At 40.1% G+C, this 27812-nt stretch overlaps 1 protein-coding gene and 1 long non-coding RNA gene across 42 annotated transcripts in view; one reads left to right on the top strand and one right to left on the bottom strand.

Annotated features, from left to right (window-relative positions):
- Positions 1-27812, top strand: part of LOC128930314 (uncharacterized) — a 151274-nt gene that overhangs the window by 112654 nt on the left and 10808 nt on the right. The window contains exon 3 of the long non-coding RNA XR_008478231.2: positions 19102-27413. This is a non-coding gene — a long non-coding RNA (uncharacterized LOC128930314). The remainder of the gene's footprint in view (positions 1-19101; positions 27414-27812) is intronic.
- Positions 20646-27812, bottom strand: part of ZFHX3 (zinc finger homeobox 3) — a 1555416-nt gene continuing 1548249 nt past the window's right edge. For all 41 annotated transcript variants that reach the window (XM_054248756.2, XM_054248766.2, XM_054248759.2 and 38 more), the window contains one exon: positions 20646-26556. In XM_054248756.2, the coding sequence (XP_054104731.1) occupies positions 24881-26556 (1676 nt within the window). In that variant the 3' untranslated portion in view covers positions 20646-24880. The remainder of the gene's footprint in view (positions 26557-27812) is intronic.

Raw genomic sequence — 27812 nt, 5'->3', positions numbered from 1 at the left:
AGAGAGTCACTAAGTCCAGCCCATATTCAAGGAAAGGAAATTATACAAAGACATGAATACTAGGAAGCAGGGATTGGGCTGTTTTAGAGGCTATTTACCATAGTGGGATATACCTTTAAAATGTTTATTATTAAAAAAGCATTCCTTTTATTTTGAGTAACCCTTTTTGCCCTGAGTGCCTGTTCCCTACAATACTTACCAGTATGGTATATGAGCAGACTGGATGTAGTGTATCAAGTGTTTATTTTAATTTTTTTAAAGTAAGGTTGAGCTTATTTCCTCTACTTGAAAGTCAATAGTAAATTATTTTTATTATGAAGGGTCTGTTCATATCTTTTGGGTACTTTTCTCTTGGATTACTGGTCTTCAGATTTTTGCTTTTGTATTATATGAGGAAATTAGCTTCTTGTCATTCATATGTGTAGATAATATTTTTCACATTTTGTTATTCATGTTTTGATTTTGTTCATAATATTTGTGCCAACAAATTTTTAACAAGTTTTCATGCTGGGCACAGTGGCTCACACCTATAATCCTAGCACTTTGGGAGGCCTAGGTGGGCAGATCACCTGAGGTTGGGACTTCGAGACCAGCCTGACAAACATGGAGAAAACCTCCTCTCTACTAACAACAACAAAAAAATACAAAATTAGCCAGGCATGGTGGTGCATGCCTGTAATCTCAGCTACTCAGAAGGCTGAGGCAGGAGAATCGCTTGAAAGTTGCAGTGAGCCAAGATTGCACCATTGCACTCCAGCCTCGGCAACAAGAGCAAAACTCTGTCTCAAAAAAAAAGTTTCTTGTAGTCAAATTGATCAAGCATCTCTTCTATAGAGGAATTCTGTCCTTAAAAAAGAAATTTATTTATGTATTTCTTGCTAGTTTATCCTTGGTTTCTTGCTATTGCCTTTTATAAGATAAATTTGAATATCCTTTTCCTGATCTTATCTCATTCTTGCCTAGCTCCCTTTCTTTCACACTCTGTAAAAACTCTTGATGAGAGTCCTGCTGACTCACAGTCCCCATCATGCACACCTGTGTTTTTGTCTGGCTCCTTCACATGCCTGTGCGAAGATACATAAAGGGTCTTTGTTGGGGGAGCTTTTATAGGTCCGGAGCTTAGTTTGTTGAAGGAATAAATGAATTGAGATGATCACAGAAGAGTAGTTCAAAAACAAAAGGAAAACATTGCCGTCACACTGTTACCTGTTGTTTTCTTCTAATTCTCACCTTTTCCAAGAAGATAACAAAACTGTGATAGTTCAGTTTTGTAACTATATCAGTTTCACAACTGCCATAGTTGTCTGAGACAAATTCCTGAGTAGGTTTCTGTGGCAAAGTAAGCCAGCAGTTAAAAAATTTCTGTTTTGTTCTGTCTGGTAGCTAAATATACCCGAGTGATTAGGTTTTGAATAATGGGATATGAGAAGTAATAAGTAAAACTTAACACCTTCAAAATGGAAGGCATGTGCCCTCCTCTTACTTTTCTCCCTACATGGAGATGTGGGCATGGGAACTGGAGAACCAGTCCTAGACTACAAAATGTAAGCTGTGTGTTGAAAATCAGAAAGCAAAAGAAGAGGAGTTCAGCTACCAGAAATGATGGTTTCACCTTTTCAGCCCCATGCTGCTAATGCTCGGGCTGTTATATGAGACAAAAATCAACCACTGTCTGGTTTAAGCCAGTAATATTTTGGCCTTTTTTACAGAAGTCAAATCTATATCCTAACTATATAGAGCCCTTGGGTATTGCGTCCCACCTTTGGGATCATTACCTGCTAGTCCCTTGTTACAAGTTCATATCAGGGGTTTGGATTAAGAAAATGATAAGAATATTATAAAATTGAGGAAAGAGGAGGAGGGTGAGAGAATATGAGATGAATGTAAGCCGAGGTCATCATTACAAAGCCACTTGTGATGAGAATTGAAGCCTGCTCCATGACCATGATGTTAGAGTCACTCAGGAACCTTTTCACAATCAGACAGGGAAATATGGAAAATGAACATCTCAGAAATAGAAAATGAAAGCAGAATGATATAATGTAATACAGGGAAACACACAGTAAAAGAGCATGCTGGGCTCTACTTTGTAGCAGTAATGTGATGAGGCCTAAACCCTGTGATTGTTAAAATTAAACAGTCAAAAAATACCAGGGCAGGGTGGAAATGGCAGAAGATACAGTCCTGGCAAAATGGACCCTGGGATCCTATTTCAGGTACCTGGTTTCCATTAATCTCTCATCCCTGTAGATTCTTACAGTGCCTGCTGCCTCTCCCTAACCTTGTCCTGAGCTGGTATGGAAATTAAACCTGCAGCTTTAATTATTATAATATTATAGGAGAGAGAACAAAGATACTAATAGTTGAAGATGGAGTCAGAGTCCACAGCTTCCACATATGTAGTAGTAGAGTGCCCCCAAAAGATAACAGGGACAAGAGAAAGAACCACCATAAAACCAGATTTTATTTCCTCCTTTGAACCCCTACCTTCCTTTTCCCTTTTCCAAAATATGCATATACAGGTCATGTTAAGAAAACCCTTTCCATTTGGCCTTTTTCCAAGACAGGGTACAGCTGGGCCTAAGGGCCACATGTTGAAGTTATTAATATGCCTATGCCCTTCTTCCCCACTGAGTTCACTGATCAAAGGCTCTGCCAGAGCAGCAGTGGATAGCCTTGCATAATGGGAACTGAAATTTTACTTAAGAAACCAGCTTTGCCAAAACACACTACCTTTTAAAGTGAAACATTCCATGCACATATTAACCTGATTACAGAAAGGAAGGGGGATCTTTTTTCCTTCTGTACCCTGCTAATAATTTTCTGTCAAGTCTGATTTGGCTTTAGCTGCACTCCGAGTTCTTGTGATGTGCCCCGTTCACCAGTAAACTAAAAACAGAAGGTGCTGCATAAACTCTGAGACAGGATACTCTGTCCATGAATACAGACACTGCAGAATTCAGTTCCCTGCCAACAAGGAAGGCCAGTGACTTTTCCCGTCTCTGACAACCAGCAGCCTGCCTCTGATTCACACAGTTGGTGAAGGAAACATATGGAGAAAATGGTGGAAATAATTAAGGGTTCTTGGAGTTAGCAGAAGCATTGACTCATTACACAGGGCCCCTGCCTCTAAAGGGAGTAAACCCTTGTGCTTATTAGAGAAAAAAAAGAATGGTAACAAAGCATTTTAAAGTCCCAATCAGTTCCAGCCCCTGGTAAGGTAAGAAAAAATGGAAACATCCCAGATTTAAAGGAAGCAATATCATTTTGCTCTGCTTGATAAGTAGAAAAAAGTGGTTTGTGGTTTATTTTACTATATCCCAGGATAATCTGGTTCCTGCACAGTTGACACAATTTTGTCCTCAGATATGATATTAAACATCTAGATACTACACAGTTGCCCAAATAGAGGGCCAGTCCATGAAGAGTCCAAATAAGATTGTCACTTCTCTTTCAGATATGTCACAGGGCAGTCCTTGTTAGAGGGTAGTGAGATGTGCTGGAAGGTGTCTTTGGGAGCCTCAAGCACAGATTACAAACTCTGTTTCAAGTTTTGCAATGTCTGCAATTCAAATCTTCTTTTGCCTGCAATGATAAACATAGACACAATCTTCTCTGAAAACAAATATATCTCATAAGGATGTCCTCCACTTCGCCAGTCCTCATCTTACACAACCTATAAGGTGCTGAACAATTGAGAGATCCTAGAAAAGTCTAGAAATGCTTCAAACAAAATGTAAATAAAAGGCAGCAGCAGTCCAAGCTGATCATTTCTAGGCGTTTGCTTTAGGCCAGGAGTCTGAGACTGGCCTGGGCAACATAGCAAGATGCTGTCTCCACAATCAATCAGTCAATAAAAAGCAAGCAAGCAGGGTTTGGCGATGGTGCCTATAGTTTTAGCTACTTGGAAGGCTGAAGCAGGAGGATTGCTAGAGCCCAGGAGATCGTGGTTACAATAGGCTGTGATTGTGATACTGTACTCCAACTTGGGTGACAGAGTGAGACCTTCTCTCTAAACGCACACACGCACACATACACAGGTGCGAGCGTGCACACAGAACTTGATTTTTATCTGAAGAAAGGGGACTGTTAGGTAGATAGTGGTAGCAAAACTCTCACATAATTAGATATGATATTTCATTCTTTTTTTTTTTTTTTGAGACGGAGTTTCGCTCTCTTCACCCAGGCTGGAGTGCAATGGCGCGATCTCGGCCCACTGCAACCTCCGCCTCCTGGGTTCAGGCAATTCTCCTGCCTCAGCCTCCCGAGTAGCTGGGATGACAGGCACGCGCCACCGTGCCCAGCTAATTTTTTGTATTTTTAGTAGAGACGGGGTTTCACCATGTTGACCAGAATGGTCTAGATCTCTTGACCTTGTGATCCACCTGCCTCGGCCTCCCAAAGTGCTGGGTTTACAGGCTTGAGCCACCACGCCCGGCTGATATTTCATTCTTAAAACATCTGCTGCCCTGGGGATTTTTTCTTTAAAATTTTTTCTCTTATTAGAAGAACTATCAAATTAACAGAGATGTCCCTTGGTGTTCCTGTTGACATCCCTTTCTTTGGCTGTCTTTCTAGAGTCCTGAAAGACTTACTGCTTTTCAGATTGAAATATGTTAATGCCAAGATTAACATTCTGTTCTTCTTGGGCAATCAGAAACCGTATTCTAGATTCACACTGTTCATAATTTCTTAAAGTTTTGGTAGAGAAGACAAGAACAAGGTGGTTACTTAGAAAAATACACTTGGCCTTTGAATCTTGCTTGTGTCTAAAGGGAGAATGACCACTCACAGAATTCACAACCACATCAGCCAAGAATCTGTGATGATTCACTCTTTCATGGCATTTAATAAAGAGCATGGCTTTAAAGTACTGAGTCCAAACCTAAAATTGAATAAACTAGTCTGATCTTGACTGCTTACCTTTATAAAGTTTAGTTGTGCTGGTTATATTTAGATATCAAAATGTAGGAAATAATATGTAAATTCCTGCTAGGAAATCACCATTTCTTGTATGTTAATATAGTCAGTCTTTATATCAAATGGAACTTTAAATAAAAACAAAACACCAAACTATGACATAGATGATTCTTGAAAAAGAAATTTAAGAAGTGAGGCTTCAGAAAATATTTCATTTCCTTTAGTAAATGTCCTTCATTTATCTTTATACTATGTTATGGTGTGTTTTACCAAAAGAACATTTCAGCAGGTGAAAAAAAAAAAAGGCTTGAGCAGCATGACTACCCTCCTTGAGCTTTTGACTATGGAAATTCATAGAATAAGAAAAGATGTCCTGTGGTTCCCTCAGTATATTATAAGGAAGGGCATTTATAATCAGTCATTGGAAGTGAGATCTTAACCCACCCCCATTCCCCCACACACAAGGGAGGGAGGAAGGCAGAAAGGAAAGTAAGCGAGCAAGCTGAGGAGTGTGCACATGTAGTCCTCCTCAAAAAAGGATTTGAGATAGCAAGCTGAGGAGAAGCAAGAGAATAGAACAGGATGACCTAGTGGTGGAAACAAAAGCTATACATAATGGGCCTTTAGGAAAGGGGATTAAGTGAAGTATTCTCAGCTGAATCAGTTGTAACTATTGCATAGACTTCTTTCTTTCATATTCCTAGCATTAAAGCATTACTAAAATTTTACTACATTACTAAATAGGAACTTCTTTCTGATTGTTTCAGTTTTTCCTCCTGTGAGTATTGCCATATAGAAAAGCTTTTGTGAGCACTTAAAAAGGCCACAGGAATTCACTTACAGCAATCCAAAACAAGTAAATTTTAGATTTCTGAAGACTGTTTTTTTGTTGTTGTTTATTTCTTGAGACAAGGTCTTGCTGCATCACCCATGCTGGAGTGCAGTGGCACATTCATAGCTCACTGCAGCCTCAAACTCCTGACCGCAAGCCATCCTCCTCCTGTTCAGCCTCCTGAGTAGCTGGACTACTGGCACACACCACCATGCTCAGCTAATTTTTTCATTTTTCTGTACATATAGGGTCTCACTATATTGTCCAAGCTGGTATTGAACTCCTGTCTCAAGCAGTCTTCCTTCCTTGGGCTCCCAAAGCATTGGGATTACAGGCATGAGCCACAGTGCCTGGCCCTTAAGACTGTTTGAACCAGCTATCTCATGATTCTGGGCATTTGCCTTAGTAGATTTGCTTTGCCATTATATTCAAGTGGTATGAGTGGAAGTAAAGACTGAAATGGCTTTATTTCCAATAAACATCAAGATGAAACCCAAAGTAGATCAGTGGCATACTTTTAAGGCTTGTCAAATCACCTGTTAGGTTTTGTTGTTCCCAAATAACTTTTCATCTCTAGTGTATAAAACTTTACTATGGCATCACTGTACCAAACCAGTTAAAACCAGGGATGTAACAGGCTACAAAATAGCCCAAGGTGATAAGCTGTGGTGTCAGGAAACCACATTTATATTTAAATATCTTTTTCACTACAATAAACCTGAGATGGACCAGTTTTCTTGGCCCACTGTAGTGCTGAGATTACAGGCGTGAGCTACCATGCCTGGCCTCATAAATGATTTTTTAAAAAAGAAATCGCCCCTACCCCAGGGTCATGAAAATGTTCTTCTATATTATCTTCTAAAAATTTTATTAGTTTGCTAAAAGGGATTTTGGGTGTATAGTCTGCCTTAAAGTTATGCTACATAGGGGTCCAGTTTTATATTTTTCCACACATGGATAAGGAGAAAAGGTAGGAGAAAATCTTTGTGATCTTAGGTTATCATAGATTCTTAGCTTAGTCACATAAAGTAAATATCACAGAAGGAAAATCGACAAATTGGACTTGAAATTCAAAGCTTCTGCTCTTCAAAGTAAATTGTTAATAAAATAGATGGCAAATAAGCACATGAATAAATACTTCATGTTATTGGTCATGAGAAAAACAAATTCGAATTACAATGAGTTAGTACAGACCTTTTTTAGCATTACTGTAATTTATAAAACTGACAATATCAAACTCTAGTGGTATGCAAAGCAACTGGAACTTCCATGTGTTGTTAGTGGAAGTGTAAAATGTTATCGTTTATACATATTTAGCAGCTTAAAACAACAGTCATTTATTATCTCATAGTTTTTATGTGTCAGAAATCTACATGGAGCTTCACGGAGTCCTCTGCCTCAGGGTCTCTATCAAAGTCTCAGTCAAGGTGTCAGTCACACCTGGGGTCTCACCTGAAGCTCAAACTGAGAAGGATCCTCTTTCAAGGTCATGTGGTTGTTGGTAGGATTCAGTTCCTTGCCTCTGTCAGTGAAAGCCTCAGTTCATCGCTACCTGTTGGTTGACTTGTTTTCTTACCACGGGACTATATGCCACGTGGCAGCTTACTTGATCAGAGCCAAGAAGGATGAGAAGAAAGTCTGCTAGCGATAGAGAAGTTACAAACATATGTAATACAATCATGGGAGTGACATCTCATAACCTTTGCTGTATTTTTTTGGTTAGAAGCAAGTTACAGGTTCCACCCAGATTCAAGTGGAAGGTATTACACAAAGGTACATATACCAGAAGGCTGAGATAATTTGGGGCTATTTTAGAATCTGTCCACCACAGGTAGCAATCTTAGGAAGTTATGTGTTGCATTTACCAGGTGATCTAGGGATCCCACATCTAGTATTTATTCATACAAAGATCTACACATGGATGTTTATAACAACTTTATTGAAAATTGCCCCAAACTGGAAACAACCGAAATATTCATAATCTCATGAATAGTTAAATCATAATATAACCATACAGTGAAACATGACTTTGCAATAAAAAGGAGCTACTGATACATGTAACAACGCACACGAATCTCCAAAGTCTTATGGTAATTGAAAAAAGCCAAACACAAAAGGCTGCATACTATATAATTCTGTTTTTATTATATTCTATAAAAGGCATAGCTCTAGGGAAAGAGCACAGATTAGTAGTTGACTGTGCTGGGGATTGGAAGGGGATTAACAACAAAGGAGGGAACATGATGGTGGTAATGGAAACAATTTATTTTAGTATATTTTTACATTTATTTTAGTGGTGATTACACACTAAAATATATTTGTCAAAACTCATAGAACCCGTGCACCCGAAAGGATGATTTTTACTGTATGTTGATTATACCTAAATAAATATGACTTAAGCAAGTAAAAACATTAGTACCCAAGGATTTTTTTTAACAACAAGGATTGTTGTTGTTAAAGACAATAGAGTTTGAAGTTTGGCTAATGGATATATTTTATTTTGCTAATGAATTGTTGAAAATTAAAAACTTAACATATTTATATTTTTTCTGAATATTTTCCTCTCTATGGCAAAAATGCCATCTCAATTTATTGACCATGTATTGAACTCATAGAATAATCACCCCTCATTTGCCTTGTAATTTTGAGTACTAAATACAAATTCATAATGTCTAAGACTTAACTAAACTAAAACCATCATTATTAACATATAAAGGCTAATGATAATAATTATCCTTTCTTCCTGGATAATACAAGAATTTTAAAAGATTTTTTAACTCCATTTACCCTCTCCTAACCTAAATGCTAATGTTGTGTATTTTAGTTCTATATAGTTTTTTTTTAGGCTACACAGTTATCGTTTCATACTACTGTCTGTATTCATTTTGATTTGCCTATGTACAGTTTCAATATTATCTATATGTTCATTTTTTTTTTTTGTATGAGATCTTCTCCTCAGGATCATTTTCCTTCTAAGTGAAGTACATTCTTTAATTAGTCTACTGGTAGCAAACTCTGTTTTTGTTCATTTTAAATGTGTTTCATTTTGCCTTTATTATAAAATTATCCTTTTCTGGGTAAAGGATTCTTTGTTGGTAGTTATTTTATTTCAGCAGATTGAAGATATTATTCTGCTGTCCTCTGGCTTCCATTGTTTCTGTTGCATAACCAATTGACTTATCTAAAAGCTATTCCTTTGAAGGTAACAAGTCTGCTTTCTATGCCTACTTTGGCCTTAGTTTTCTGCATCTTCACTGTGATTTGTGTGATTCTTTTCTTTTCTTTCTTTCTTTTTTTTTTTTTTTTTTTTTTTTTTGAGACAGAGTCTCACTCTGTTGCCCAGGCTGGAGTGCATTGGCACAGTTTCAGCTCACTGCAACCTCTGCCCGCCCTGGATTCAAGCAACTCTCCTGCTTCACCTTCCTTAGTAGCTGGGATTACAGGCATGTGCTATCATGCCTGGCTAATTTTTGTATTTTTAGTAGAGACAAGGTTTCACCATGTTGGCCAGGTTGGTCTTGAACTCCTGGCCTCAAGTGATCCACCCTCCAGCCTCCCAAAGTACTGAGATTACAGGCATGAGCTACCGTGCCTGGCCTATATAATTATTTTCTTTACTTCTCTCTTCTTGTTCTACTTTCCACTGGACTTTGAATCTCTGGATTTGTGTCTTTCAATATTTCTAGACATTTCTCAGCTGTTACCTCTTCAGATACTGGCTCTTTACCAATATCTTTCTCTTCTCCATCTGGGACACTGACTAAATATATGTCAGGTCTTCTCACTATATGTTTTTATGTCCTACCCTTTCATCTGTATTTTCTATCTTTTTTCCCCATATTCTGCATTTTAGGTAAATTATTCTGATCTGTTTTCTGATTCGTTAATTATTTAACTATGCTCAGTCTGACATTAAATTCATTGAGTCCCTAATTTTAGTTATTGTATTTTTGTCATTTGAATGTTACTTTCTTGTCCAGTGACTATCTCTCCAAGCTCTTTTTAACATTTCTTCAATAAAAAAACAAACAAACAAAATTTCTTCAAGCATATTCAGCACAGTCATTTCATTCTCTGCATTTGATCATTTCATTATCTAAGTCATTAAAGCTCTTTCTGTTGTCTGCTGTTTCTCACTGATGGAGTCTAATTTCCTTGTTTTATTTATCTTTGTGAGCTGATACTGTGTTTGAAAATTATATGTAGAGATAATTTTAGGGATATAACGAATTACATTTTTCTAGTGAAGCTTTACATTTGCTCTGTCAGGTTAACTGTGGCAACTATCAGTCCAGAAAACCAAGTTTAAATCTTGAGATGCCATGGACTTCCTAGTGAACTTGAACTCAGACTGTCAATCTGGATGAGGCCTGTTCTATCTATGGGTTACCCCTTGAGGCTACCTCAAGGCTGTAGTCTCTTTTGGTCCTAGCTTATTGTGCAGGTTGTCTCCTGTTAGAATCCTCTTTTATAGGGGCCCCTGGACTTTAATTTTCATACTCTTTTTTCCTTTAATGATGCTTTCATAATATTACAAAATTTCTAGTCATGATCAAGTTTCTCATTGTCTTAAATATCATAACTTAAAAAATATATATAGTTTGAATCAGAAGCCAATTACATTTACATTGCCATTGTTTTTAAAAATATGGTTTTTAGGTTTATTTCAGTGCCTAAGCTATTTCTGTCCAATGCCTTCAGTCTCCTTGCAATTTATTTGAAAAAGAAATCTCTTTGTTTAATCTAGACAATTTCCCATAATCTACTTTTTCTTTACTGCATCCCTTTGCTAGAGTTTAATGTGTTCCTCTATATAACTTTTGTGTTAGTTTTTAGGGCTGCCAGAACAAATACTATAGACTGGAAGAATTAACAGAAGTTTATTTCTTCACAATTCTGGAAGCTAGAAGTCCACAACCAAGATGTTGGCCCTTCTGAAGGCCTCTCTTCTTGGTTTGTAGATGGCTGTCATCTTGTCATGTCTTCATGTGGTCTTACCCCTGGGCCTGTCTGTGTCCTTATTTCCTCTTCTTATAAGTCATGTTGAATTAGGGCCCACCTCAATAAGCTCGTTTAACTTTACCTCTTTAAGTACCCTAGCTCCAAATACAGACACATTTCTAGGTACTGGGGGTAAGGACTTCAACATATAAATTTGAGGTGGGGAGTGAGGGGAGACACAATTCAGCCTGTAACACCTTGGGAATTGATAGTTGGATCTAGAGACAGGATCTTGCTCTGTTGCCCAGGCTGGAGTGCAGTGGTCCAATCACAGCTCACTGTAGCCTTGACCCCCAGGCTCAAGTGATCTTCCCACCTTAGCCTCCCAAGTACCTTGGACTTGAAGTACGTGCCACCATTAGTGGCTAACTTTAAAAAAAAATGGTTGAGACAAGGTCTCGCTATGTTGCCCAGACTGGTATCAAACTCCTGGGCTCAAGTGATCCTCCCACCTTGGCCCCCAAAGTACTGGGATGACAGGAATGAGCCACTATGCCTGGCTAATGTTATATTTTTCCATAGAGAGTAACATGATTTTTGGTTGCTGCTTTTTTATAACATTGTGTGTAGAACAGTAGAGAGTAAGGTAAATAGTATTTATACCCAGATGGGGCGTGCTTTTTGTCTGTTAAGGAATTGAGCCAGTAAGTCAAGAAGCAGTAACCTCAGTATACCACAGACTTCAGATCCTCTAATTGTGGGATGCTGTTGCCATGTGTTTAGGAAGGGGGCTTGGGTATCACACAGTGGGGTTTTCTCACTGGGTGTTAGGTTCATGGTAGGAGTAGGAAGGGGGTATTCTTGGTGATCCAGGTCCAGCATCCATCTTAGGCAGGCCTTATGTACCTTCATCTTGGCAAAAGGGCTTTCTCAGTGTTCCTGCTCCTCCTCCCCATAGCAGCAAACTGTACTCTCAGTTGTTGGTGTCGGGCAGGAGTTTTCTGCTTCTCCGTTAGTGGTAGCAGATATCTGCTGGGTATTGGTGTAGGATCTTGTCCCAAGACCTTTTTCTGCTCCTGCCTTTGTCCCAGGGATGTACGGTTTTTTCCCCTTCTATCCTCTTTTCTTGCCACAGAGTATCTTTTGCCTGTGTCCTTGGGGTAGTAGGGTTAGCTATCCCTCCCTCCAGTGCTTTTGCTTTGTAAGGGAGAAGGTCCTATGAAACAGGCTGTGCTTAATGCTTGTTTCCTAACATAAGCTAATCACCTCCAGTAGGCCTGTGTTAGTCTTCTAGAGCCTCTGGTAGAGGCCCATGGAAAAGAGTAGCAAGTGAATACTAAACTTACTCACCTGTGTCTGTCCCCACCCTCATGCCAAGTATTCCATACTGAACTAGGCTTCAGTTGGTCATGAACACTGTGTCACTTTTCCACTTGATTTCTTCTTACAGGCTTTGAAAGTGGCTCTTTCTCCTATGCTCTGCTAAGGTGAGATAGCCGTGAGTCTTTTTTCTTCCTGAAAGGGCTTGCTCCTTTTTATAATTCGGTTTTCTTCATTGTTATCTAACCTCAGCTCTCCGATGGATTCAGGATAAATGATAATTTTGTAGATTTTTCTACTTCTGTTATTCTTTTATATCTTTTATCTTTTAAAAACTTTTTCATTGGCTAATTTTGGAATATTTGGCTATATAACTTATCTATTTTATGGACATGTCTTTTCTTTCATTAACTGCAGGAAGGTTGTTATCTCTTTGCCTTTTTTTCTTACAATAATTTTTTTTAATGGAATTCAGCCAGTCTTTTTCTATTGATCATTTTCTTGTGTTAACTAGTTTTCTGAATTTTAGGAGGAACAGGTTGGGATAACTTTTTTAGCTTCATGGCTCCAGTGGTCCTCCTAGCTTTTATATTGTTTTCACGAAGCATTCAAGAGCATGGCTTCTTTCTCTAAGGATTCTTGGTCTCTTCCCCTCCCTTTTTTATTATATTCAGTTCCTCATGTCCCTGTCTTGCTCAATTTGAATTCTCTTGCCTGTAGTTTCTTCTTACTGTGGAATTTTGTCCTAAAAGGGAACTTCAATTTCATCCCTTTCAGATCTTACCAGAGATCCCTTGCCTTGCTCTCAGCCCCCATCAGCACAATTGGAGTATGAAAAACTCTTGTAGCTTTTCAGATTATGTGGCTCCACTAAATGGAGCTCTGGAAGCCTGCATCTCTCTTTTTTGTACTCAGTTTCTTTCTATTGCATTTATACATGACATGGAGATTTTATTGGTGTGAGATTTTACAGATAGAAAAATCATAAAAATTTTTCATGTGGCTGAGTATAGTAACCTCAGCACTTTGTGAGGCCAAGGCAGGAGGGTTTCCTGAGGCCAGGAGTTTGAGACCAGCCTGGGCAACATTGTGACACCATGTCTCTATTTAAAAAAAAAGTCCATGTATCTTTTCTTTCCCATAATTATCCACCAGCTAGTAAAGACTGAAGGCATATTTCAGCCTTCATAATTATCTAACTCTCTCCTAGGGTTATATTCCAGTATTTTTTCTAGGTTTAGGGTGAGGCCTAGCTTTCAAATATTCTACAAACATTTCCATTTTCATGAGAAAAACATAGTTATAAAGGATTTTGTCTGGTACTTCCAAATACCTAGACTGGTTTTTATGGTAATCATTTTTTCCCTTAAAAATAAAATGTTTACCTAGCATAGTTTTTAATCTGTCCAATTTAATTTTTAAATTGGTTTCCATTATTCCTCTACCTATTGAAAAATGTCCTTCTCCTTCTACTTTACAGAGAGTTTGGGGACTGAAAATATTTTTAACCATTCCATACTAATTTTGTATAATTTCATATATATCCACTCATTCACTTAAGTCAGACCTTTACCCCGGCCGGGTACAGTGGCTCACATCTGTAATCCCAGCACTTTGGGAGGCCAAGGTGGGTGGATCACCTGAGGTTGGGAGTTCGAGACTAGCCTGACCAACATAGAGAAACCCTGTCTCTACTAAAAATACAAAAAATTAGCCAGGCGTGGTGGTGCATGCCCGTAATCCCAGCTACTTGGGAGGCTGAGGCAGGAGAATCACTTGAACCTGGCAGAGGTTACAGTGAGCTGAGATCGTGCCATTGCACTCCAGCCTGGACAAAAGAGAAACTTTCCCCCCTTAGAAAGCATAGAGATGAGGATGAATACCCGTTTATTTCATTTATTCTTTAAATAATTTACTCAGTCACATGAATATTCAGTGTAAATGTTGTCAGGTTGTCAGGTTGTCAGGCTACCTAAGTATAAGACATAAGAGAATCACTGCCAAACAAGATATTTCATGTGCTACTGTAAGGGGTCAGAAAAGGGATTGGGCAGATATGATGAGAGTAAATGTCATGGAATAAATGTTATTAGATAACCTTGTAAAGGCAGAGGGAAAAGTACAGGGCATGTTTGGAAGGTAGACTGGTTTTGGTGGAACACATTATCCATAGATAAGTATAGTGAGAAAGGTAGGCTGGAACAAATACTGAGTTATGAAAGCAGGTAATGAGTTAACACTTTAAGGATTTCACTTATCATGGACATAGTATATGCCCAATTTAAGTGGGAACTAAGTTTTGCAAAATAAATAAACATACAGAAGACATTATTTAGGTTTAGCCAAAATGACAGTGTCTGTCTGCTAGGGTCTAGCTTTTCTCATTCCCTTGTATTACTCAGTGCAGTGAATTCACATCCCACTGAGAGCCACACTTTCATATCAGTGGATTTCTTTGAACCATATTTGCTTAGCCTGTAAAATTATCTGTATGAAGGAAGACATTGAAGTGTTAAAAAAAATGGCTAGAATGACCTTATGAATAGTGATAACCCTTATAGTTAAGGTGGAAGAGCTAACATATTGTTTTAGGGTCAGTCATATATCTGTTCCCTCATATTTCTGGGCTGGCTTACAACTTCAAAACCTAAGAAATGGTTTTCCCACTTTGTATGGTATTATGGCAAAGCAAAAAAGGTGGCTAGAAGAATTCATGGGTTTGGCTATCTTTCTTCCGTCTCTGATCATTGTAAGTAAAAGGATGAATTAGTTGCAACCTTAATCTTAAGAAGTCAGTCAGCACCCTATGTCCAGAGAAATCTGATGGGGACGTCAGGTTCCTGTGTTAGTTCAAACCTTTTGGGAAATTTCATTAGTGTTGGCAGCACTTTGGAAAGGTATGCAAGACTCTTACCACATATATCTAAAAAATAAATTTGACTTCAGCTTCTAGCAAAGATGGAATAATACAGACCAGATGTACCCTTCCAGATGAAACAACAAAAAATATAGGACAAAATATATGAAAGAATGGTTTTCAAGGTACTAGACATCACACAGTGAAAGACAGTGATCTTAGAGAGATGAGAAACAAAGAAGGTGAGCCCTATGATTATCCCACCTTATTGCCTTGAGAGAATTTCCAGGCAACAGTACAGGGTGACGAACCTGAGTGAAGCCCAGCATACTCCCTGAGTTGAAGAGATAAAGCTGAGTCTAGGAAGACCAAAGCAGCTAGAATCTTTAGGACAAAGTGCCACAGGAGAGAGAAAACTCTGGAGATCGTGACGTGGTCCCTCATAAGTATTCAGAAAAGGGCCGATTACTTTTGGCCCTGGAAAGAACCAGCCAAAAGCATAAAAGAGAACAGTATTTGATACTCATACAAGATGGGGAACAGTTCGTGGGATGTTTGAGTAGGGAACCAGCACAGTCATATTCTTCAGTAATGGCAAATAACCTAGACTAAATAGTGCTCTGGTCCTGCCTGAAAGAAAAACTAGACCCAAAGGGATCACACTGTTTCCAAATAACTTAAGTGCATCCCAGAACAGAGTTTAAGGAAATTTACAGGAATACAAAAATATCTAGGACCCAACAAGGTAAAATTTACAATGTCTAGTAGCCAATCAGGGATTACCAGGCATACAAACAGACAGAAAAACAACAGCTTTAATGAGACTAATCAACTGAAACTGATTCAGAACTTACACACAGATGTTAGAATTAGCAGAGGATGATAGTAAACAACTATTGTAACATTTTCATATGTTCAGAATTTAAGGAGAGACGTGGAAGATACTTAAAATACCCAAATTAAACTTCTAAAGATAAAAACTTTATTATCTGAGATGAACAGATACACTAGATGGGATTAATGGCAGATTAGAAGAAAATATTAGTGGACTTGAAGACATAGCATTGGAAATGATCCAAAAAGAAACAGACAGAGAAAAGTGTAAGCAAACAAACAACAAGCCAAACAAACAAAAAACTCAGAGCATCAGTAAGTGATGGGTTACTTCAAGTCGCCTAATAACTATATAATTGGCATCCCTGTGGGGTCAGAGCCAGGGGTGGTGGCAGCGGGGGAAGTAAAGGGAGAAGAGGCAGACAAAATGTGTTTGAAGAAATAATGGCTGAAATATTCCCAATTTTGATGAAAAGTAATTCCCCACAGATCCAAGAACCCAACAAACCATAAGCACAAGAAACATGAATTTAAAAAACTACACCAAAATATATCATAATTAAATTGTGATGTGATAAAACTAGTGATAAAGAGAAAAAATACATTAAAAATAAGGATGACAGCAGATTTGTTATTGGAAACCATGCAAATGAGGCACCAGTGGAGCACTACCTTTAAAGTACTCAAAGAAAAAAATAAGCTGAATACAAATCACACTGTGATAACTGTTCAAGCAGTGTCAAACCTATAACCATGGAATAAATAAAGACACTGTATGATGATGTCCTATCTACAGGCAGTATAACAAAGCTACATTTATGGGTTGTTATCCTCAGATTGAAGGAAAAATCACCCACCAGTCATTCTCAAGTAAAGAGGCCTTTACTAGCCCTCCGATACCAATATCGGCAACTTTATTTCTAAGGCCATCATTGTTTCTGATTAAAAATAGACTAAGTTCACACATAGGGCAATAGCCTCCTAAAGCCTGTATCCTAAAGCCTGATGAGCTCTTACATGCAGATGCTACCATAGAAACATTGTAATTAAGTCGTTTCTCTGTGCTGATTTAGTTTTTACCCATTGTTTCCCATGCGTCTTTTAAATATTTATTTTGCAGCTTATTCCAATGATAGTATTTTAAAAACCTCTTCCTGGGTCTAGGGGCAAAGACATCCTCTTGCTGCATTCTTTTGCATATATTCCCCTTTCAGTTTTGTTTCACCTACAATTCTTTCATATGGAGTCTCATTTCAGATGGTACACCTCTCAACTTGTACATCTGAACCACTTCAAATCAGGCAGAGGGCAAACTGTCACAGCTTACTCTGTTCTTCCTGTTCTCTAACCCCATATATCTAAGTGGCTCATCTTTCAAGGCATGGTGAACCAGACATATATCTAGTCTTGGAGACAAAAGCAAACTACAAGCCATCTTTTCCTCAGGTCCAAATTAATTATTACATGGTGGGCACTGAAATACTATAATCCAAACTCCTATACCATACTCTTCTACAGCTTGTGAGCAGAAACCTCCTAAAGGATCTCTGCACCCTCTGAGATATGTACAGACAGGAAAACATCAAAAGTAAACATATGGCAGAGGCTCAATGGCACTTACCTTTACAACTGCAGTTCCCAAACCTCTGTGAAGGAAACCAAAAGTTAGAAAGCAGCAGTTCCAAGGGGCCTACAGAAAGGAGATGTGGAGAGGTCATAATGACTGATAGTAACAAGATTTTTAGCACTTAGTATGAAGCAGGCAGTGTCCTAAGCATTTTACATACATTAATTTATATAAAATTCCCAACAACCCTATAAAGCAGATACTATTACCCTCATTTCACAGTGAAAGTAACTAACTAAAGCAACGTCACCATGATGGAACCAGAATTTGAACCCTGTCAGTCTGACTCTGGAGCCCACACTCTCACTCTTCCGTAGCCTCTCAAGAAATAGTGTGATGAGGAAGAGCACTGGTTAAAGGCTAAATACCTGATTAGTGCCTTTTCCCCTCACTCATTACCTCACTATCCTGGATCCTGGAGATAAATGCTTTGTCCAACTTACAGATCATCTGAGAAGTAAGAAGTATATAATTTTACAAAACATTTTTACAAGTGTTAGGCAAACATAAAGCATAAACAGGAATTAAAAGAGCAGCAGTGTGTGAGGAGGCTTACAAGAGTAGTGTATTAAGGAAGGCAAGGAAGAATGATGTTTAAAAAAGGCCTGTGAGCATTGTAGAGGCGGAGAATCGCCGCCAGTGCCTTTCTCCATGGTTGCTATTAGTTGCTTCTCAGCACTCACTTCTCAGGCCAAGGGATCTTGGCCCAAAAGTAAAACAGTTCATCTGAGAGTTTTCATTCCCATGTTAATAAAGGATTGAAAAGTTTAATTAAATAGCCTTTTTGTTCATCTCATATACTTAGAATAAGAAGTTAAGCAGTCATAAATAAAGGATCAAAAGAGAATTTATGTTGCTTATAATTTAAAAACTCAAGAAGACAGATTCAGAGAAATCCTAGATTACTGATTAGGACATCCTAAAAACAGATATCTTTAGTTTAAAAAAAGAATGAAACAGGAAGGAGGGAAGGAAAATACCTGCCTTCATCATGAAGTAAAGAATGGAAAACTGCCTCTACCTTAATGATTCTGAGAGCACTAATTTCTTTGCAAGTTTTTCCAGAGCCTTGGATGTTTCATCCCCAGCAATAGTATACAGAGGCTGAGTGAGCACATCTGTCCTGCTATAATTAAGGCTGCAGAGCAGAGCAGATCAGCAGGTGCAAAATTCTCATCCTTCAACTTGACTCTTAAACTGCTTGTGCTCTTGTAACGTCAAGCCTAAACTTGTTAAAAGAAAGATTTGGAAGGTCATTAGTCTATAACAGGGGTTAGGCACTGTAGACGTTTCTTTAAAGCAAAATTAGAAACAGCTACCTAGCACATATTGGCCATTTTAAGATGTTGCCATTTCATTTTCCAAGGGAGAGAAAACCATTAATTCATCCACATGAGGATGATATTGAAACCAGACTAGAAGACCTCTTTTCCCTTAAGAAAAACCAGCCTTTTCAGTAACAGAAAGAGCTTCAGGTCTCTTACCCAGCCCTTCTTTAATGTAATTTAGATGCTCAGAGAGTCTCTGATACAAAGGGCTCAACCATCAATAAAGTTTTGTCTTATTTTCTTGTTAGAAATTTATCTGTAGGAGAATTTGAATTGTAGTTACCTTCCTCCAAAGAGCTGAAGCAGCAAAACCTCTCTGCAAAACTAGTTCCATTTAAAATGTTTCAATGCAATCCTGCCAGATCCTAAAATAATTATAGTTTAAAAAGGCAGATGTGGCTTTGGGTCTGAACAAGTTTTATCCTACCATACCTTTTCACAGGGTGGGAAGACAGATCAGCAACATTAACTGGGTACCAAGAAAACATAGCAAGATAGAGGCCATCCATTTCTGCAGGAACTCCAAAAAGAAAGGTACAATGCCTGGGGAAAGATCAGATTTCATTAGGGACAGTGACACTACCTGTTTGGCATAGAGGTTCCAGCGCTGGCCAGGGAACCAGCTTTCCTCCCTGAGCACTAGTAATGCCTGTATCAGTTGAAGTCTTTGAAATTTTGAGTCAGTAGGGTCACTACTTTTTGAATGCCTGTTGTAGAAATTAAGAAAAACGGCTGTCTGGAGCCAGGCACGATGGCTTATGCCTGCAATCCCGGCATTTTGGGAGGCCAAGGTGGGCAGAGCACTTGAGGTCAGAGGATCAAGACCATCCTGGCCAACATGGCGAATCCCAGTCTCTATTAAAAATACAAAAATTAGCCTGGCATGGTGGCATGTGCCTGTAATCTCAGCTACTCGGGGGGCTGAAGCAGGAGAATCACTTGAACCCAGGAGACAGAGGTTGCAGTGAGCCAAGATTGCACCATTGCACTCCAGCCTGAGCTACAGAGCAAGACTGTCAAAAGAAAGGGAGGGGAGTGGAGACAGAGGAGAGAGATGGAAGGGTGGCGGGGGAGGGGGAGAGAGAGAACGAGAGAGAGAGAGAGAGCGCGAGCGCGAGCGCGGGCTGGCTGAGCCAATAGAAGAGGATTTTATTTATAGCTCAACTCCTGAGGAAGAAAATATTCCTACTGATGGAGGGCAGATGCTGTAGACCTTGCAAGTACATAGCCAGTCTATAGTGCCATCCAGGCCCACCTGCTAAAATTTTATAAATTATTTATTAGCTGTGGCTGTATAAAGTATAGATGAATGGAAGACCTTCAGGCCTGATCTTGGAGATACTCCTTATTAGTAAAGTTCAGGCATTTGCTGTGGTAGGGGAGGGTTTCTGGTAAGAGGACTAAGTTGTCTCTTATATGCAGACATTACTGATACTGGTGTTATATGTAATGGGCCTCTCTCAAATTCTGCTCTAACAGAAGTTTAGGGAAGTCCTTTGCTAGGACAGGTAAGTGTAGTCAGTAATCCACTTAGTTCAACTTACCGTTCATATCCTTCTGTCATAAACACTAGATCCAATTCCCATTTCAAAAAAGTTGAACTTACCTTTCTCCTGGCTGTCAGTAAAACCCTTTTACCTGTAATTGTGTCATGCATCTAAAACTTTCATGTAAACATTTGAATTAAAAATCTAGTTGGTATTAGGGCACTCTGGGGCCAAGTATTGTCCGAGATGTCAGGGGTACCTCCCAATAAAGTAGACAGTATCATGGCCCAGACTTCTGACATTCATGAGCCCCAGGAGATGGGATATACAAGTGTCTTTAGAAACACTGAGGAGCTTGTGTACATCCTTGTGTACACTGGGATAGGTACTCCCTGCACACACAACCTCAAGGTATTCATATTTATACTTTGCCAGCCATCAGTCTCTCTCTCATGCACACACACATGCATATGCACAAATGTGGTAACGGAAACAGAACTTTTGCTCATATTTTTTTAATGTATCACAATGAGCAGGAAACATACTTGATGAAATATTTTCAAAGGAGTATATTCAATTACCATCTACAATCAACTTAACTATGACAACAAAGTTTTTGTGACAAATTTTTTTTTCAGTTTGAAAGTTCCATGTGGTTCTGTTTGTTAGTCTCCATGTATTTTGGTACAGTTCGAGATCAGCATTGTTACAGTAACAAAAAAGCTAACAAGACTACATTATAGAAAAACACCAAGAACATCATTTTTGGTTTCACTTGCTCTATTTTTTTTGTTTTTTATTTTTTTCTTTTTGTACATTGCAAAGGCTGTTCATATACCTCTTCACCTCAGGGTCACGTTCATTTATGCTTTCTTTCCTACCCAAACTTGCCCCCCTCCCCCCTGAAGAAAGTAAACAAACAAAAAAAAAACTAGTCAAAGCTTTGTTTCACAGTGGGCAGTATCTCAGCGCCAACAAATATCCAACTCAATTTATGCTTCTATTTAAAATGTTTTAATTTATTATTTAAAAAAAATATATGTCCATGAACATCAAGTGCACTGGCTTGGGTCACTGCCTCTCTCTCCTGCAACTTCCTGCCATGCCTGATAAACTCAGGTTTAAACACATGCCGTCTGTTTTACTTTTATTTTCAGTTGTGTAAAACTTTGGCCACATTCATCTCTTTACTTTTAATTAAAAAAAATTTCCTAGAATTATTAAACTTTTCCTTGTGTAGAGGTGTGGTTTTTGGAAGGATGGAGGAAAGATGGGTGATATAACTCCCGTTCTGTGGGTCAGTATGGTACTATGACAGACCACTATCTAGCACCAACCCACACTACAGGGAGAAAACCAAAAAACAAGTGTCAATGGAGGTGAATAACTAATTTAGAAAGCTAATGGAAATATATCCTACCTAGCTACCTATGATGCAGCAGACAGGAATAAATTCCCCGAGTGAGATCAATCTAAACAGTTGAGCATTGTAGTGAACTCTTGATTTGTGAATATTAGTGGTCACAGCCACAGTGGCTGTCAGCCGACAAACACCTAACTTATGTTTGACCTCTAATGTTCACCATCACTGACTGCTTTGCTACTTCTGGGTTAGTGCTGAGAATTTTTCTTACTTTTTTGAATGAACATGTATGTGGGCGGTAGAGTTGTAGAGAAAAGCATTAAGGGTGCCACCCACTCCAGGCTGACACAATCACATAACCCCTCTGAGAACACTGGGTGGGTGGAAGCATGCTCAGCCAATCTATTCAACCACCTTATTGTCGCCAAACACACCCACAGCTCAAGGCATGGTGTAACAAAACACTGACAGTCATTCTGCCTCACAGAGGGAGGATGGCATAATAGCCCCCCCCCCCAAAAAAAAACCCAAACCATCGGGGAGGGGCAGCAAAATTATAAAGAAAAGAACTTAACGTTGAGGGGGGAGGGAAAGGGATAGAAATTGCACTATTACCAAGCAATATCATTTTTAAAAACAATGTTTTCAGAAAAGACCTAGCAGAATTTGACAGGTAAAGCTAGTGTTAAATTGTTAACTGATATCACATAGAGAACTAAAAACAAAATTTTTTTTTCTATATGGTACAGACACAGAGTAACATACAACAGTTAAATGGCAAAAAATATATATATATTTCATAGAGTTACAAACAAGATAAAATAATGGAAAACAAAAAACTGTACAACTTTAAAATTTAAAAATGTTCATCTCAAACACAGGGAGAAATATAAGATTTCTTGTTAAAAGGAAACAGCTTGTTAAAACAGTAAATGTTTTGCGTACTTGCTTTTGACACCTTATGCTACAACTGGATACTGGTATGAATAGTTAGATGGTATTTAGTATTTCTACTTAAAAAAACAATTAGAAAAGGAATTTGCACTGTGCATCAGCCTAGTTAGAAATATGTACAACATTTCAGGATCTACTATTTCATTAAACTAAAAACAAATTCATAAAAATAAAATAGTCCCGGCTAAAAAAGAAAAAAAGAAAAAAATCCATTTTCAGATCTTGGAATGCTCCAGTCTTTTGCAAAGTCGATGAGTGGCTTCAGCACTGGGGAAACAAGCCCGAAAGGTGACCAATGGAACCTGCATTCACAGTCTTCAAAGTTCCCTTTTGAAACATAAGGAAGAAAATGAAGGGGAGAAGGATTTCACACTTTAGGGGCAAGGGGAGATGGTTTCTCTTGATGTTTGGCTATGAAAGTGAAACAGCAAAGCATCTATTTGTCTCCAAAATCTATGTTGTTTTAGCAGCACAAAGTTTTCAAAGTTCAGACTGTTTATTTTTTTTTTTACATGAGAAAGGTTGTGTGTTGCGTTGTGTGTTACAGGAACATGGATATTAACATAAACAAGTGCCTCACATATAATTCCGTTTTTGCTTTCTGTACATTGCTATCTGCTGCTTTGTTGGCTGCGCTCTGGATCACTCGCCGCTCAGACTGCCTAACACAAGGACAAAACTTTGAAGTAAAAAATGTGTCTTTTGGTATATGGAATTGTCATTAACAGTTGCCCCTCTGCGTGCAGAAGAAGCACATAACAACCTGGGAATCTTTTGTTTTTCTCTTTCTTTTATTAAACTAAGTCTTGTTTGTTTAAATCAGAAACAAATTCTCAAGTAACAAGAACCCTTTCCCTTTTTTCTGCACCAGCAGTGAAAGGGTGTGTCTTTGGATTTTATTTAAAGCATGAAATTTCTTTTTCTGAGAGAGGAAAGAAAAACACAAAACCAAAAACCAAATCCCTAACCAAAAACTTTTTTAGAAAAGAAAAGTACACAGCCAATTACACAAATGGAAACAAATGCTTTAGTATAGGAAAAGAATATTTGAAGCATCTACCAAACAAGGAGGAAAAGAAGGGGTACAAAGAAAAGCCAAAAGAAGGGTAAATAAAAAATAAATGCACAAGGCTAACAGACACAGGTAACTAGGATTATATGCCTTTAAAAAGTTTCAACTCCCCAACCAAAAATAATCTGTGAGGATCCTAATGACCCCTAGAATCCCTTGAAATTCTTTCTTTAGTTTTATAAAATAATTCTGCAGCTCCCTCTAAGAAATGAAGGCAGCTACCTTAAGTGGGAGATTATAGGATATGGGAGGTGGGACAAGGAAAGAGAAAGTGGAATTAAGGGACGAAGGGGAGAAAAGCTTAGGCGAATCAACGGATTGCAATCTATTTGCTAGGAATGAACAAGACAACATCAAATGAGGAGCTGTCAGCTGGACCATACAAAAAGCTAAATGTACACAAAAGGTTTTTTTTTTTTCCTTTTAAATCTACCATACTGCTTCAGTTCATTTCCAATGCAACAATCTACTCAACACCAAAAATGGTCATAGCTATCATAAATACAGAAAGTCAGTTTTTAAAACTTATTTTTTTAAGCTACAAGTCCTCAACACTCTTTGTGTATGTGGGGTTTTTTTTTTTTTCTGAAAGTGGGAGTGCTTAACTTTTCCCCTTGAAATTGGCTTCAGCAGAAAAGCTATCGTTAAAAATCCCCAGAAAGCTAAAGCAGTTCACATTGTTTTTCTCGAATACTTTCTGCCCGTTTTTAAATTAACAAAACAAAAAATCTTTTCTGGAACCAAAACAAAAAAAAAACAAAAAATAAAATATATAAAACAATGATTCTGAAAACAGAACAAAGTGTGAGCGATTGACCTGAGAATAAAAAGACATTACATTTCTTTTTTTCTTTTAGCAAGCCATTGGTATCTGAATGCTAAGATAGCAAGAAATTTAAAACTGTAACAAGGTGGACTGCTTTCCCATACAGTGCATGCCGGGCTCCTCTGTGCTATCAGCGTGGGGCGTTTATTGAAAAGGGGCAAATATACAAGGGGTTTAAGCTCCAAAGACATTAGGGAGGCCCTGCGGACTTCTGTTTCCCAGACCAATAGTACCTTCAAAAGGACACAATGTAACAGGGTTAGGGCATTTTTTTTTTTAAATATTAAAAGAAAAAAAGACAATGTAAAATCACCGGCATAGATAGGTATATGGGAAAACAACCCACGCTTTTTCTTTTTTTTTCTTTTTTTTTTTTTGTTTTTTGTTTTTTTTTTGTTTTTTTGTTTTTTTTTTTTTTTGGTTAGAAGCTTTGGAATTGCAGTTAGTCTATTTTTGAAATTGGTTTGTTATTAATTTTTGTATTTAAATTCATTTGTTTGTATTGTTCATCTTCAAAGCTTACAATCTGAAGGTGTCCGTTCCTACACTGGTCAGACCACTGTCCTTGGGGCAGCTGGGGTCTTTGGGACCTTCCACCGGGCTCGCCGGTCCGTCGGACTTTTGGCTGAGATCCGTGTCAGACTCCTCCGAATAGTCGTCTGTTGGCATCGAGGGCTGAACCCCTGAGGTGCTGCATGAACTTGAGGTAACCGTTGAAGATGAGGAGAGAGGAGGAAAAGAAGGGGGCTTCACTGCCGAAGCCCGGGAGACCACTTGCGGCCAAGACTTCCTGGAGGCATGAGGGGAAGCGGAGGAGGGGGCGGCGGCCGACGGGGGAGGGGGGCTGTCGTTTGAGTGAGCGGCAGACTGCGAGGTAGATGCGGTGCTAGGATCGGGGAAGCAGGCAGAGTGAGGTAATAAACTAGGGTGCTCTTTGGCGTTTCTTGCTGCTCTCGTGATTGTTCTGTGTTTGTGCAAGGCCGACTCGAGATGTTGACTCAGAGCTTCCTCCCCACAGAGCGCGCTCTCGCACGCCAGACAGTGGTACGAGCCGCCGCCGCCGCCGCCGCCACCACCACCGCCGCCACTGCCGCCGCCGCCGGTGGGGACGTGAAGCACCATCTCTTGCAGGTTCACCACAGACTGGCCGAAGAAGCAGAGGGACTTCAGGTGGCTCCTCGCCGCCTCCTCGTCGCCGAAGCCCGCCTGGCACTTGCGGCAGACCAACTTGTACTGCACCTTTGGAACAATGAAGGGGTCGTAGAGGGAGTCCGCACTTTTGCTTTCTGCTTCTGGCTCTTCAGGGGGTTTCGGCAGGAGTGGGGACACCTCACGGGGGGCGTTTTTCTGTTCTTCTGGTTTGGGGGATTCTTTGGCAGGGTCTTTGTCTGGGGAAGCAGCCCCCGGGGGGACTGGGGTTTGGCTTGCTTTGGGCTGCTGCTGCTGCACTTTTTGCTGCTGCTGCTGCTGTAGTTGCCGCTGCTGCTGCTGCTGCTGAATTGCCTCCTGCAGACTCTGCTGGTATTGCTGGTACTGCTGCAGTAGGGAGCCCGGGGACAGCCCCATCAGGGCCTGCGATAGTGCAGGGCTGTAGGGGAACAGGCCTTCCATGCCATACATAGGCTGCAGGTACCCGCTCTGCAGGGCGCCAGGGATCTGGGGAGCATAATAAGGAGAAAAGCCCGGTACAAAGTAAGGAAGGAACTGGCTTGTGAGCAACGCTGTAGGGTCCGAAGTCAAGGCTGCCTGCAGGGCCTGCAGCTGTGCAGGGTCCACCGCATACTCCATGGTGGGCAGCGGGGCTGAGATCGTGGCTACAGCTGCCGTGGGGGCCTCTCCTTTCTCCTTCTTGGGGACAGGCAGGGGTTCCCCTTTCCCTTTGTGTGCCTTTTCCTTCTCCTTTACTTTCTCACTGTCTTTGTCCTTGCGTTGCTGCTGCTGTTGCTGTGGGAGCTGTGGTGTGGGTGGCGGCTGGGCTGCTGGCGGCGGGGGAGGCTGCTGCACCTGTGGCTGCTGCTGCTGCTGCTGGGGTTGGGGGGGTTGCTGAGGGGCCATCGCCATGGTGGCTTGTGCTGGGGTTGGGGAGCTCAGCGACGCTGAGGACGGTTTATTTGGTAATCCAGATGTGGGGAGGCCAGGGGAAGGAACAGTTGTGCTGGGCAGACCCATCAAGTTCGGCTTAGGAGACGTTAAAGCTGAAAGGAATGGAGACAGAAAGAGAAATCACCAGTCAGTCTGGGCGGGGGTAGGGCTGAAGCTCAAGACATTTTACCAGTGTCACTGGCACAGTCCAAGATGTCAAGGCTTGAAGACTTCTCTCAAAACCAACGTTTTCAACAGAAGGTTCCCATTAGGCTCAGGGCTGGACAGCCTGTATTCTGAGGACTCAGTCCTGTGTCAGCTCCCATACTCCCCCCACTTCCAGCCAATCTACTTCGAGCATGTTTCTGCCCAATGTGCCACACCACTAGTTTACATTTTCTCTGCCAAGTACTCCCACCTACCATTCACTCTACCCAATTGCAATTAGTCTGGAAGCCCCAAAGCTAGCTGTTTTTAGCTGGGGCCCATTTGCACCAAAGGCCTTTACCAAAGCATCACAGAAAGAGTATGGCCATGAGGCCCGGAGAAGTTACCTGGAGGAGAGAGGCAACAGGAAAAGAGAGAAGAGAACAAGGGCACAAGGCCACATGAACAAGCAAAACAGGTTTTACATGTGTTCCTCCTCTCTGACCTCTGTTGCGGCAGCTGACTGGATGCTTTGGGAGGGTAGAGAGAAGAGATGAATGGGAAAGTATGGAGGAAGGGCCTAGGAAGAAATAATCCATTCAGGCAGAACTGCTCCAGTGCCTTGGTCCAGCTGATCTCCTTCAACAAGTCTACTGAACAGTATAACCATCTAGGAATAGGATTCTGGAGTCTACTGGAGAAATGACCACCTTCTCTTCCTGCCCGTTTGAATGATACACAGGACGGCCAACAGAACTGTAGATGGTTGAGAAACTGCCACAGGAAAAGGAGAAAGGCTGTGTTACAAATGGAATAGCCCAAGGTACTGACACCAATTTCCAGCACATCACAGCCCACTCGAAGCACCACTGTCTATGGAAAGCAAAGGTCTCTGACCATGCCACCAGGCCCTCATGGACTAGGCCCCATCCTTTATCATACTGACCCCTAATCTACCACCACTCCCTGCAACACCTTCACTGACCCTAAAGCCTAAAACCCTCCCCTGACCCATAGCTATCTCCTGGTTTGAGTCTTCAGTTCCAAGGTAGTGGAAGTGGGTGTTGCTACAGATGGTACTCCAAGCTTCAGGTATGTTGAGACTAGCAAGACAGCAGGGAAAGACAGCATGAGGGGTGGGGTGCAGAGTGCTGGATGATGAAAAGCTAAGAAAAGAAAACAGGATCCCACAGGCAACACCTCTGTATTCACCACATCCAAG

Source organism: Callithrix jacchus, chromosome 20 (assembly GCF_049354715.1).
Source record: "Callithrix jacchus isolate 240 chromosome 20, calJac240_pri, whole genome shotgun sequence".
NCBI lineage: Eukaryota > Metazoa > Chordata > Mammalia > Primates > Cebidae > Callithrix > Callithrix jacchus.
This window is presented reverse-complemented; position numbering and strand designations above follow the sequence as displayed.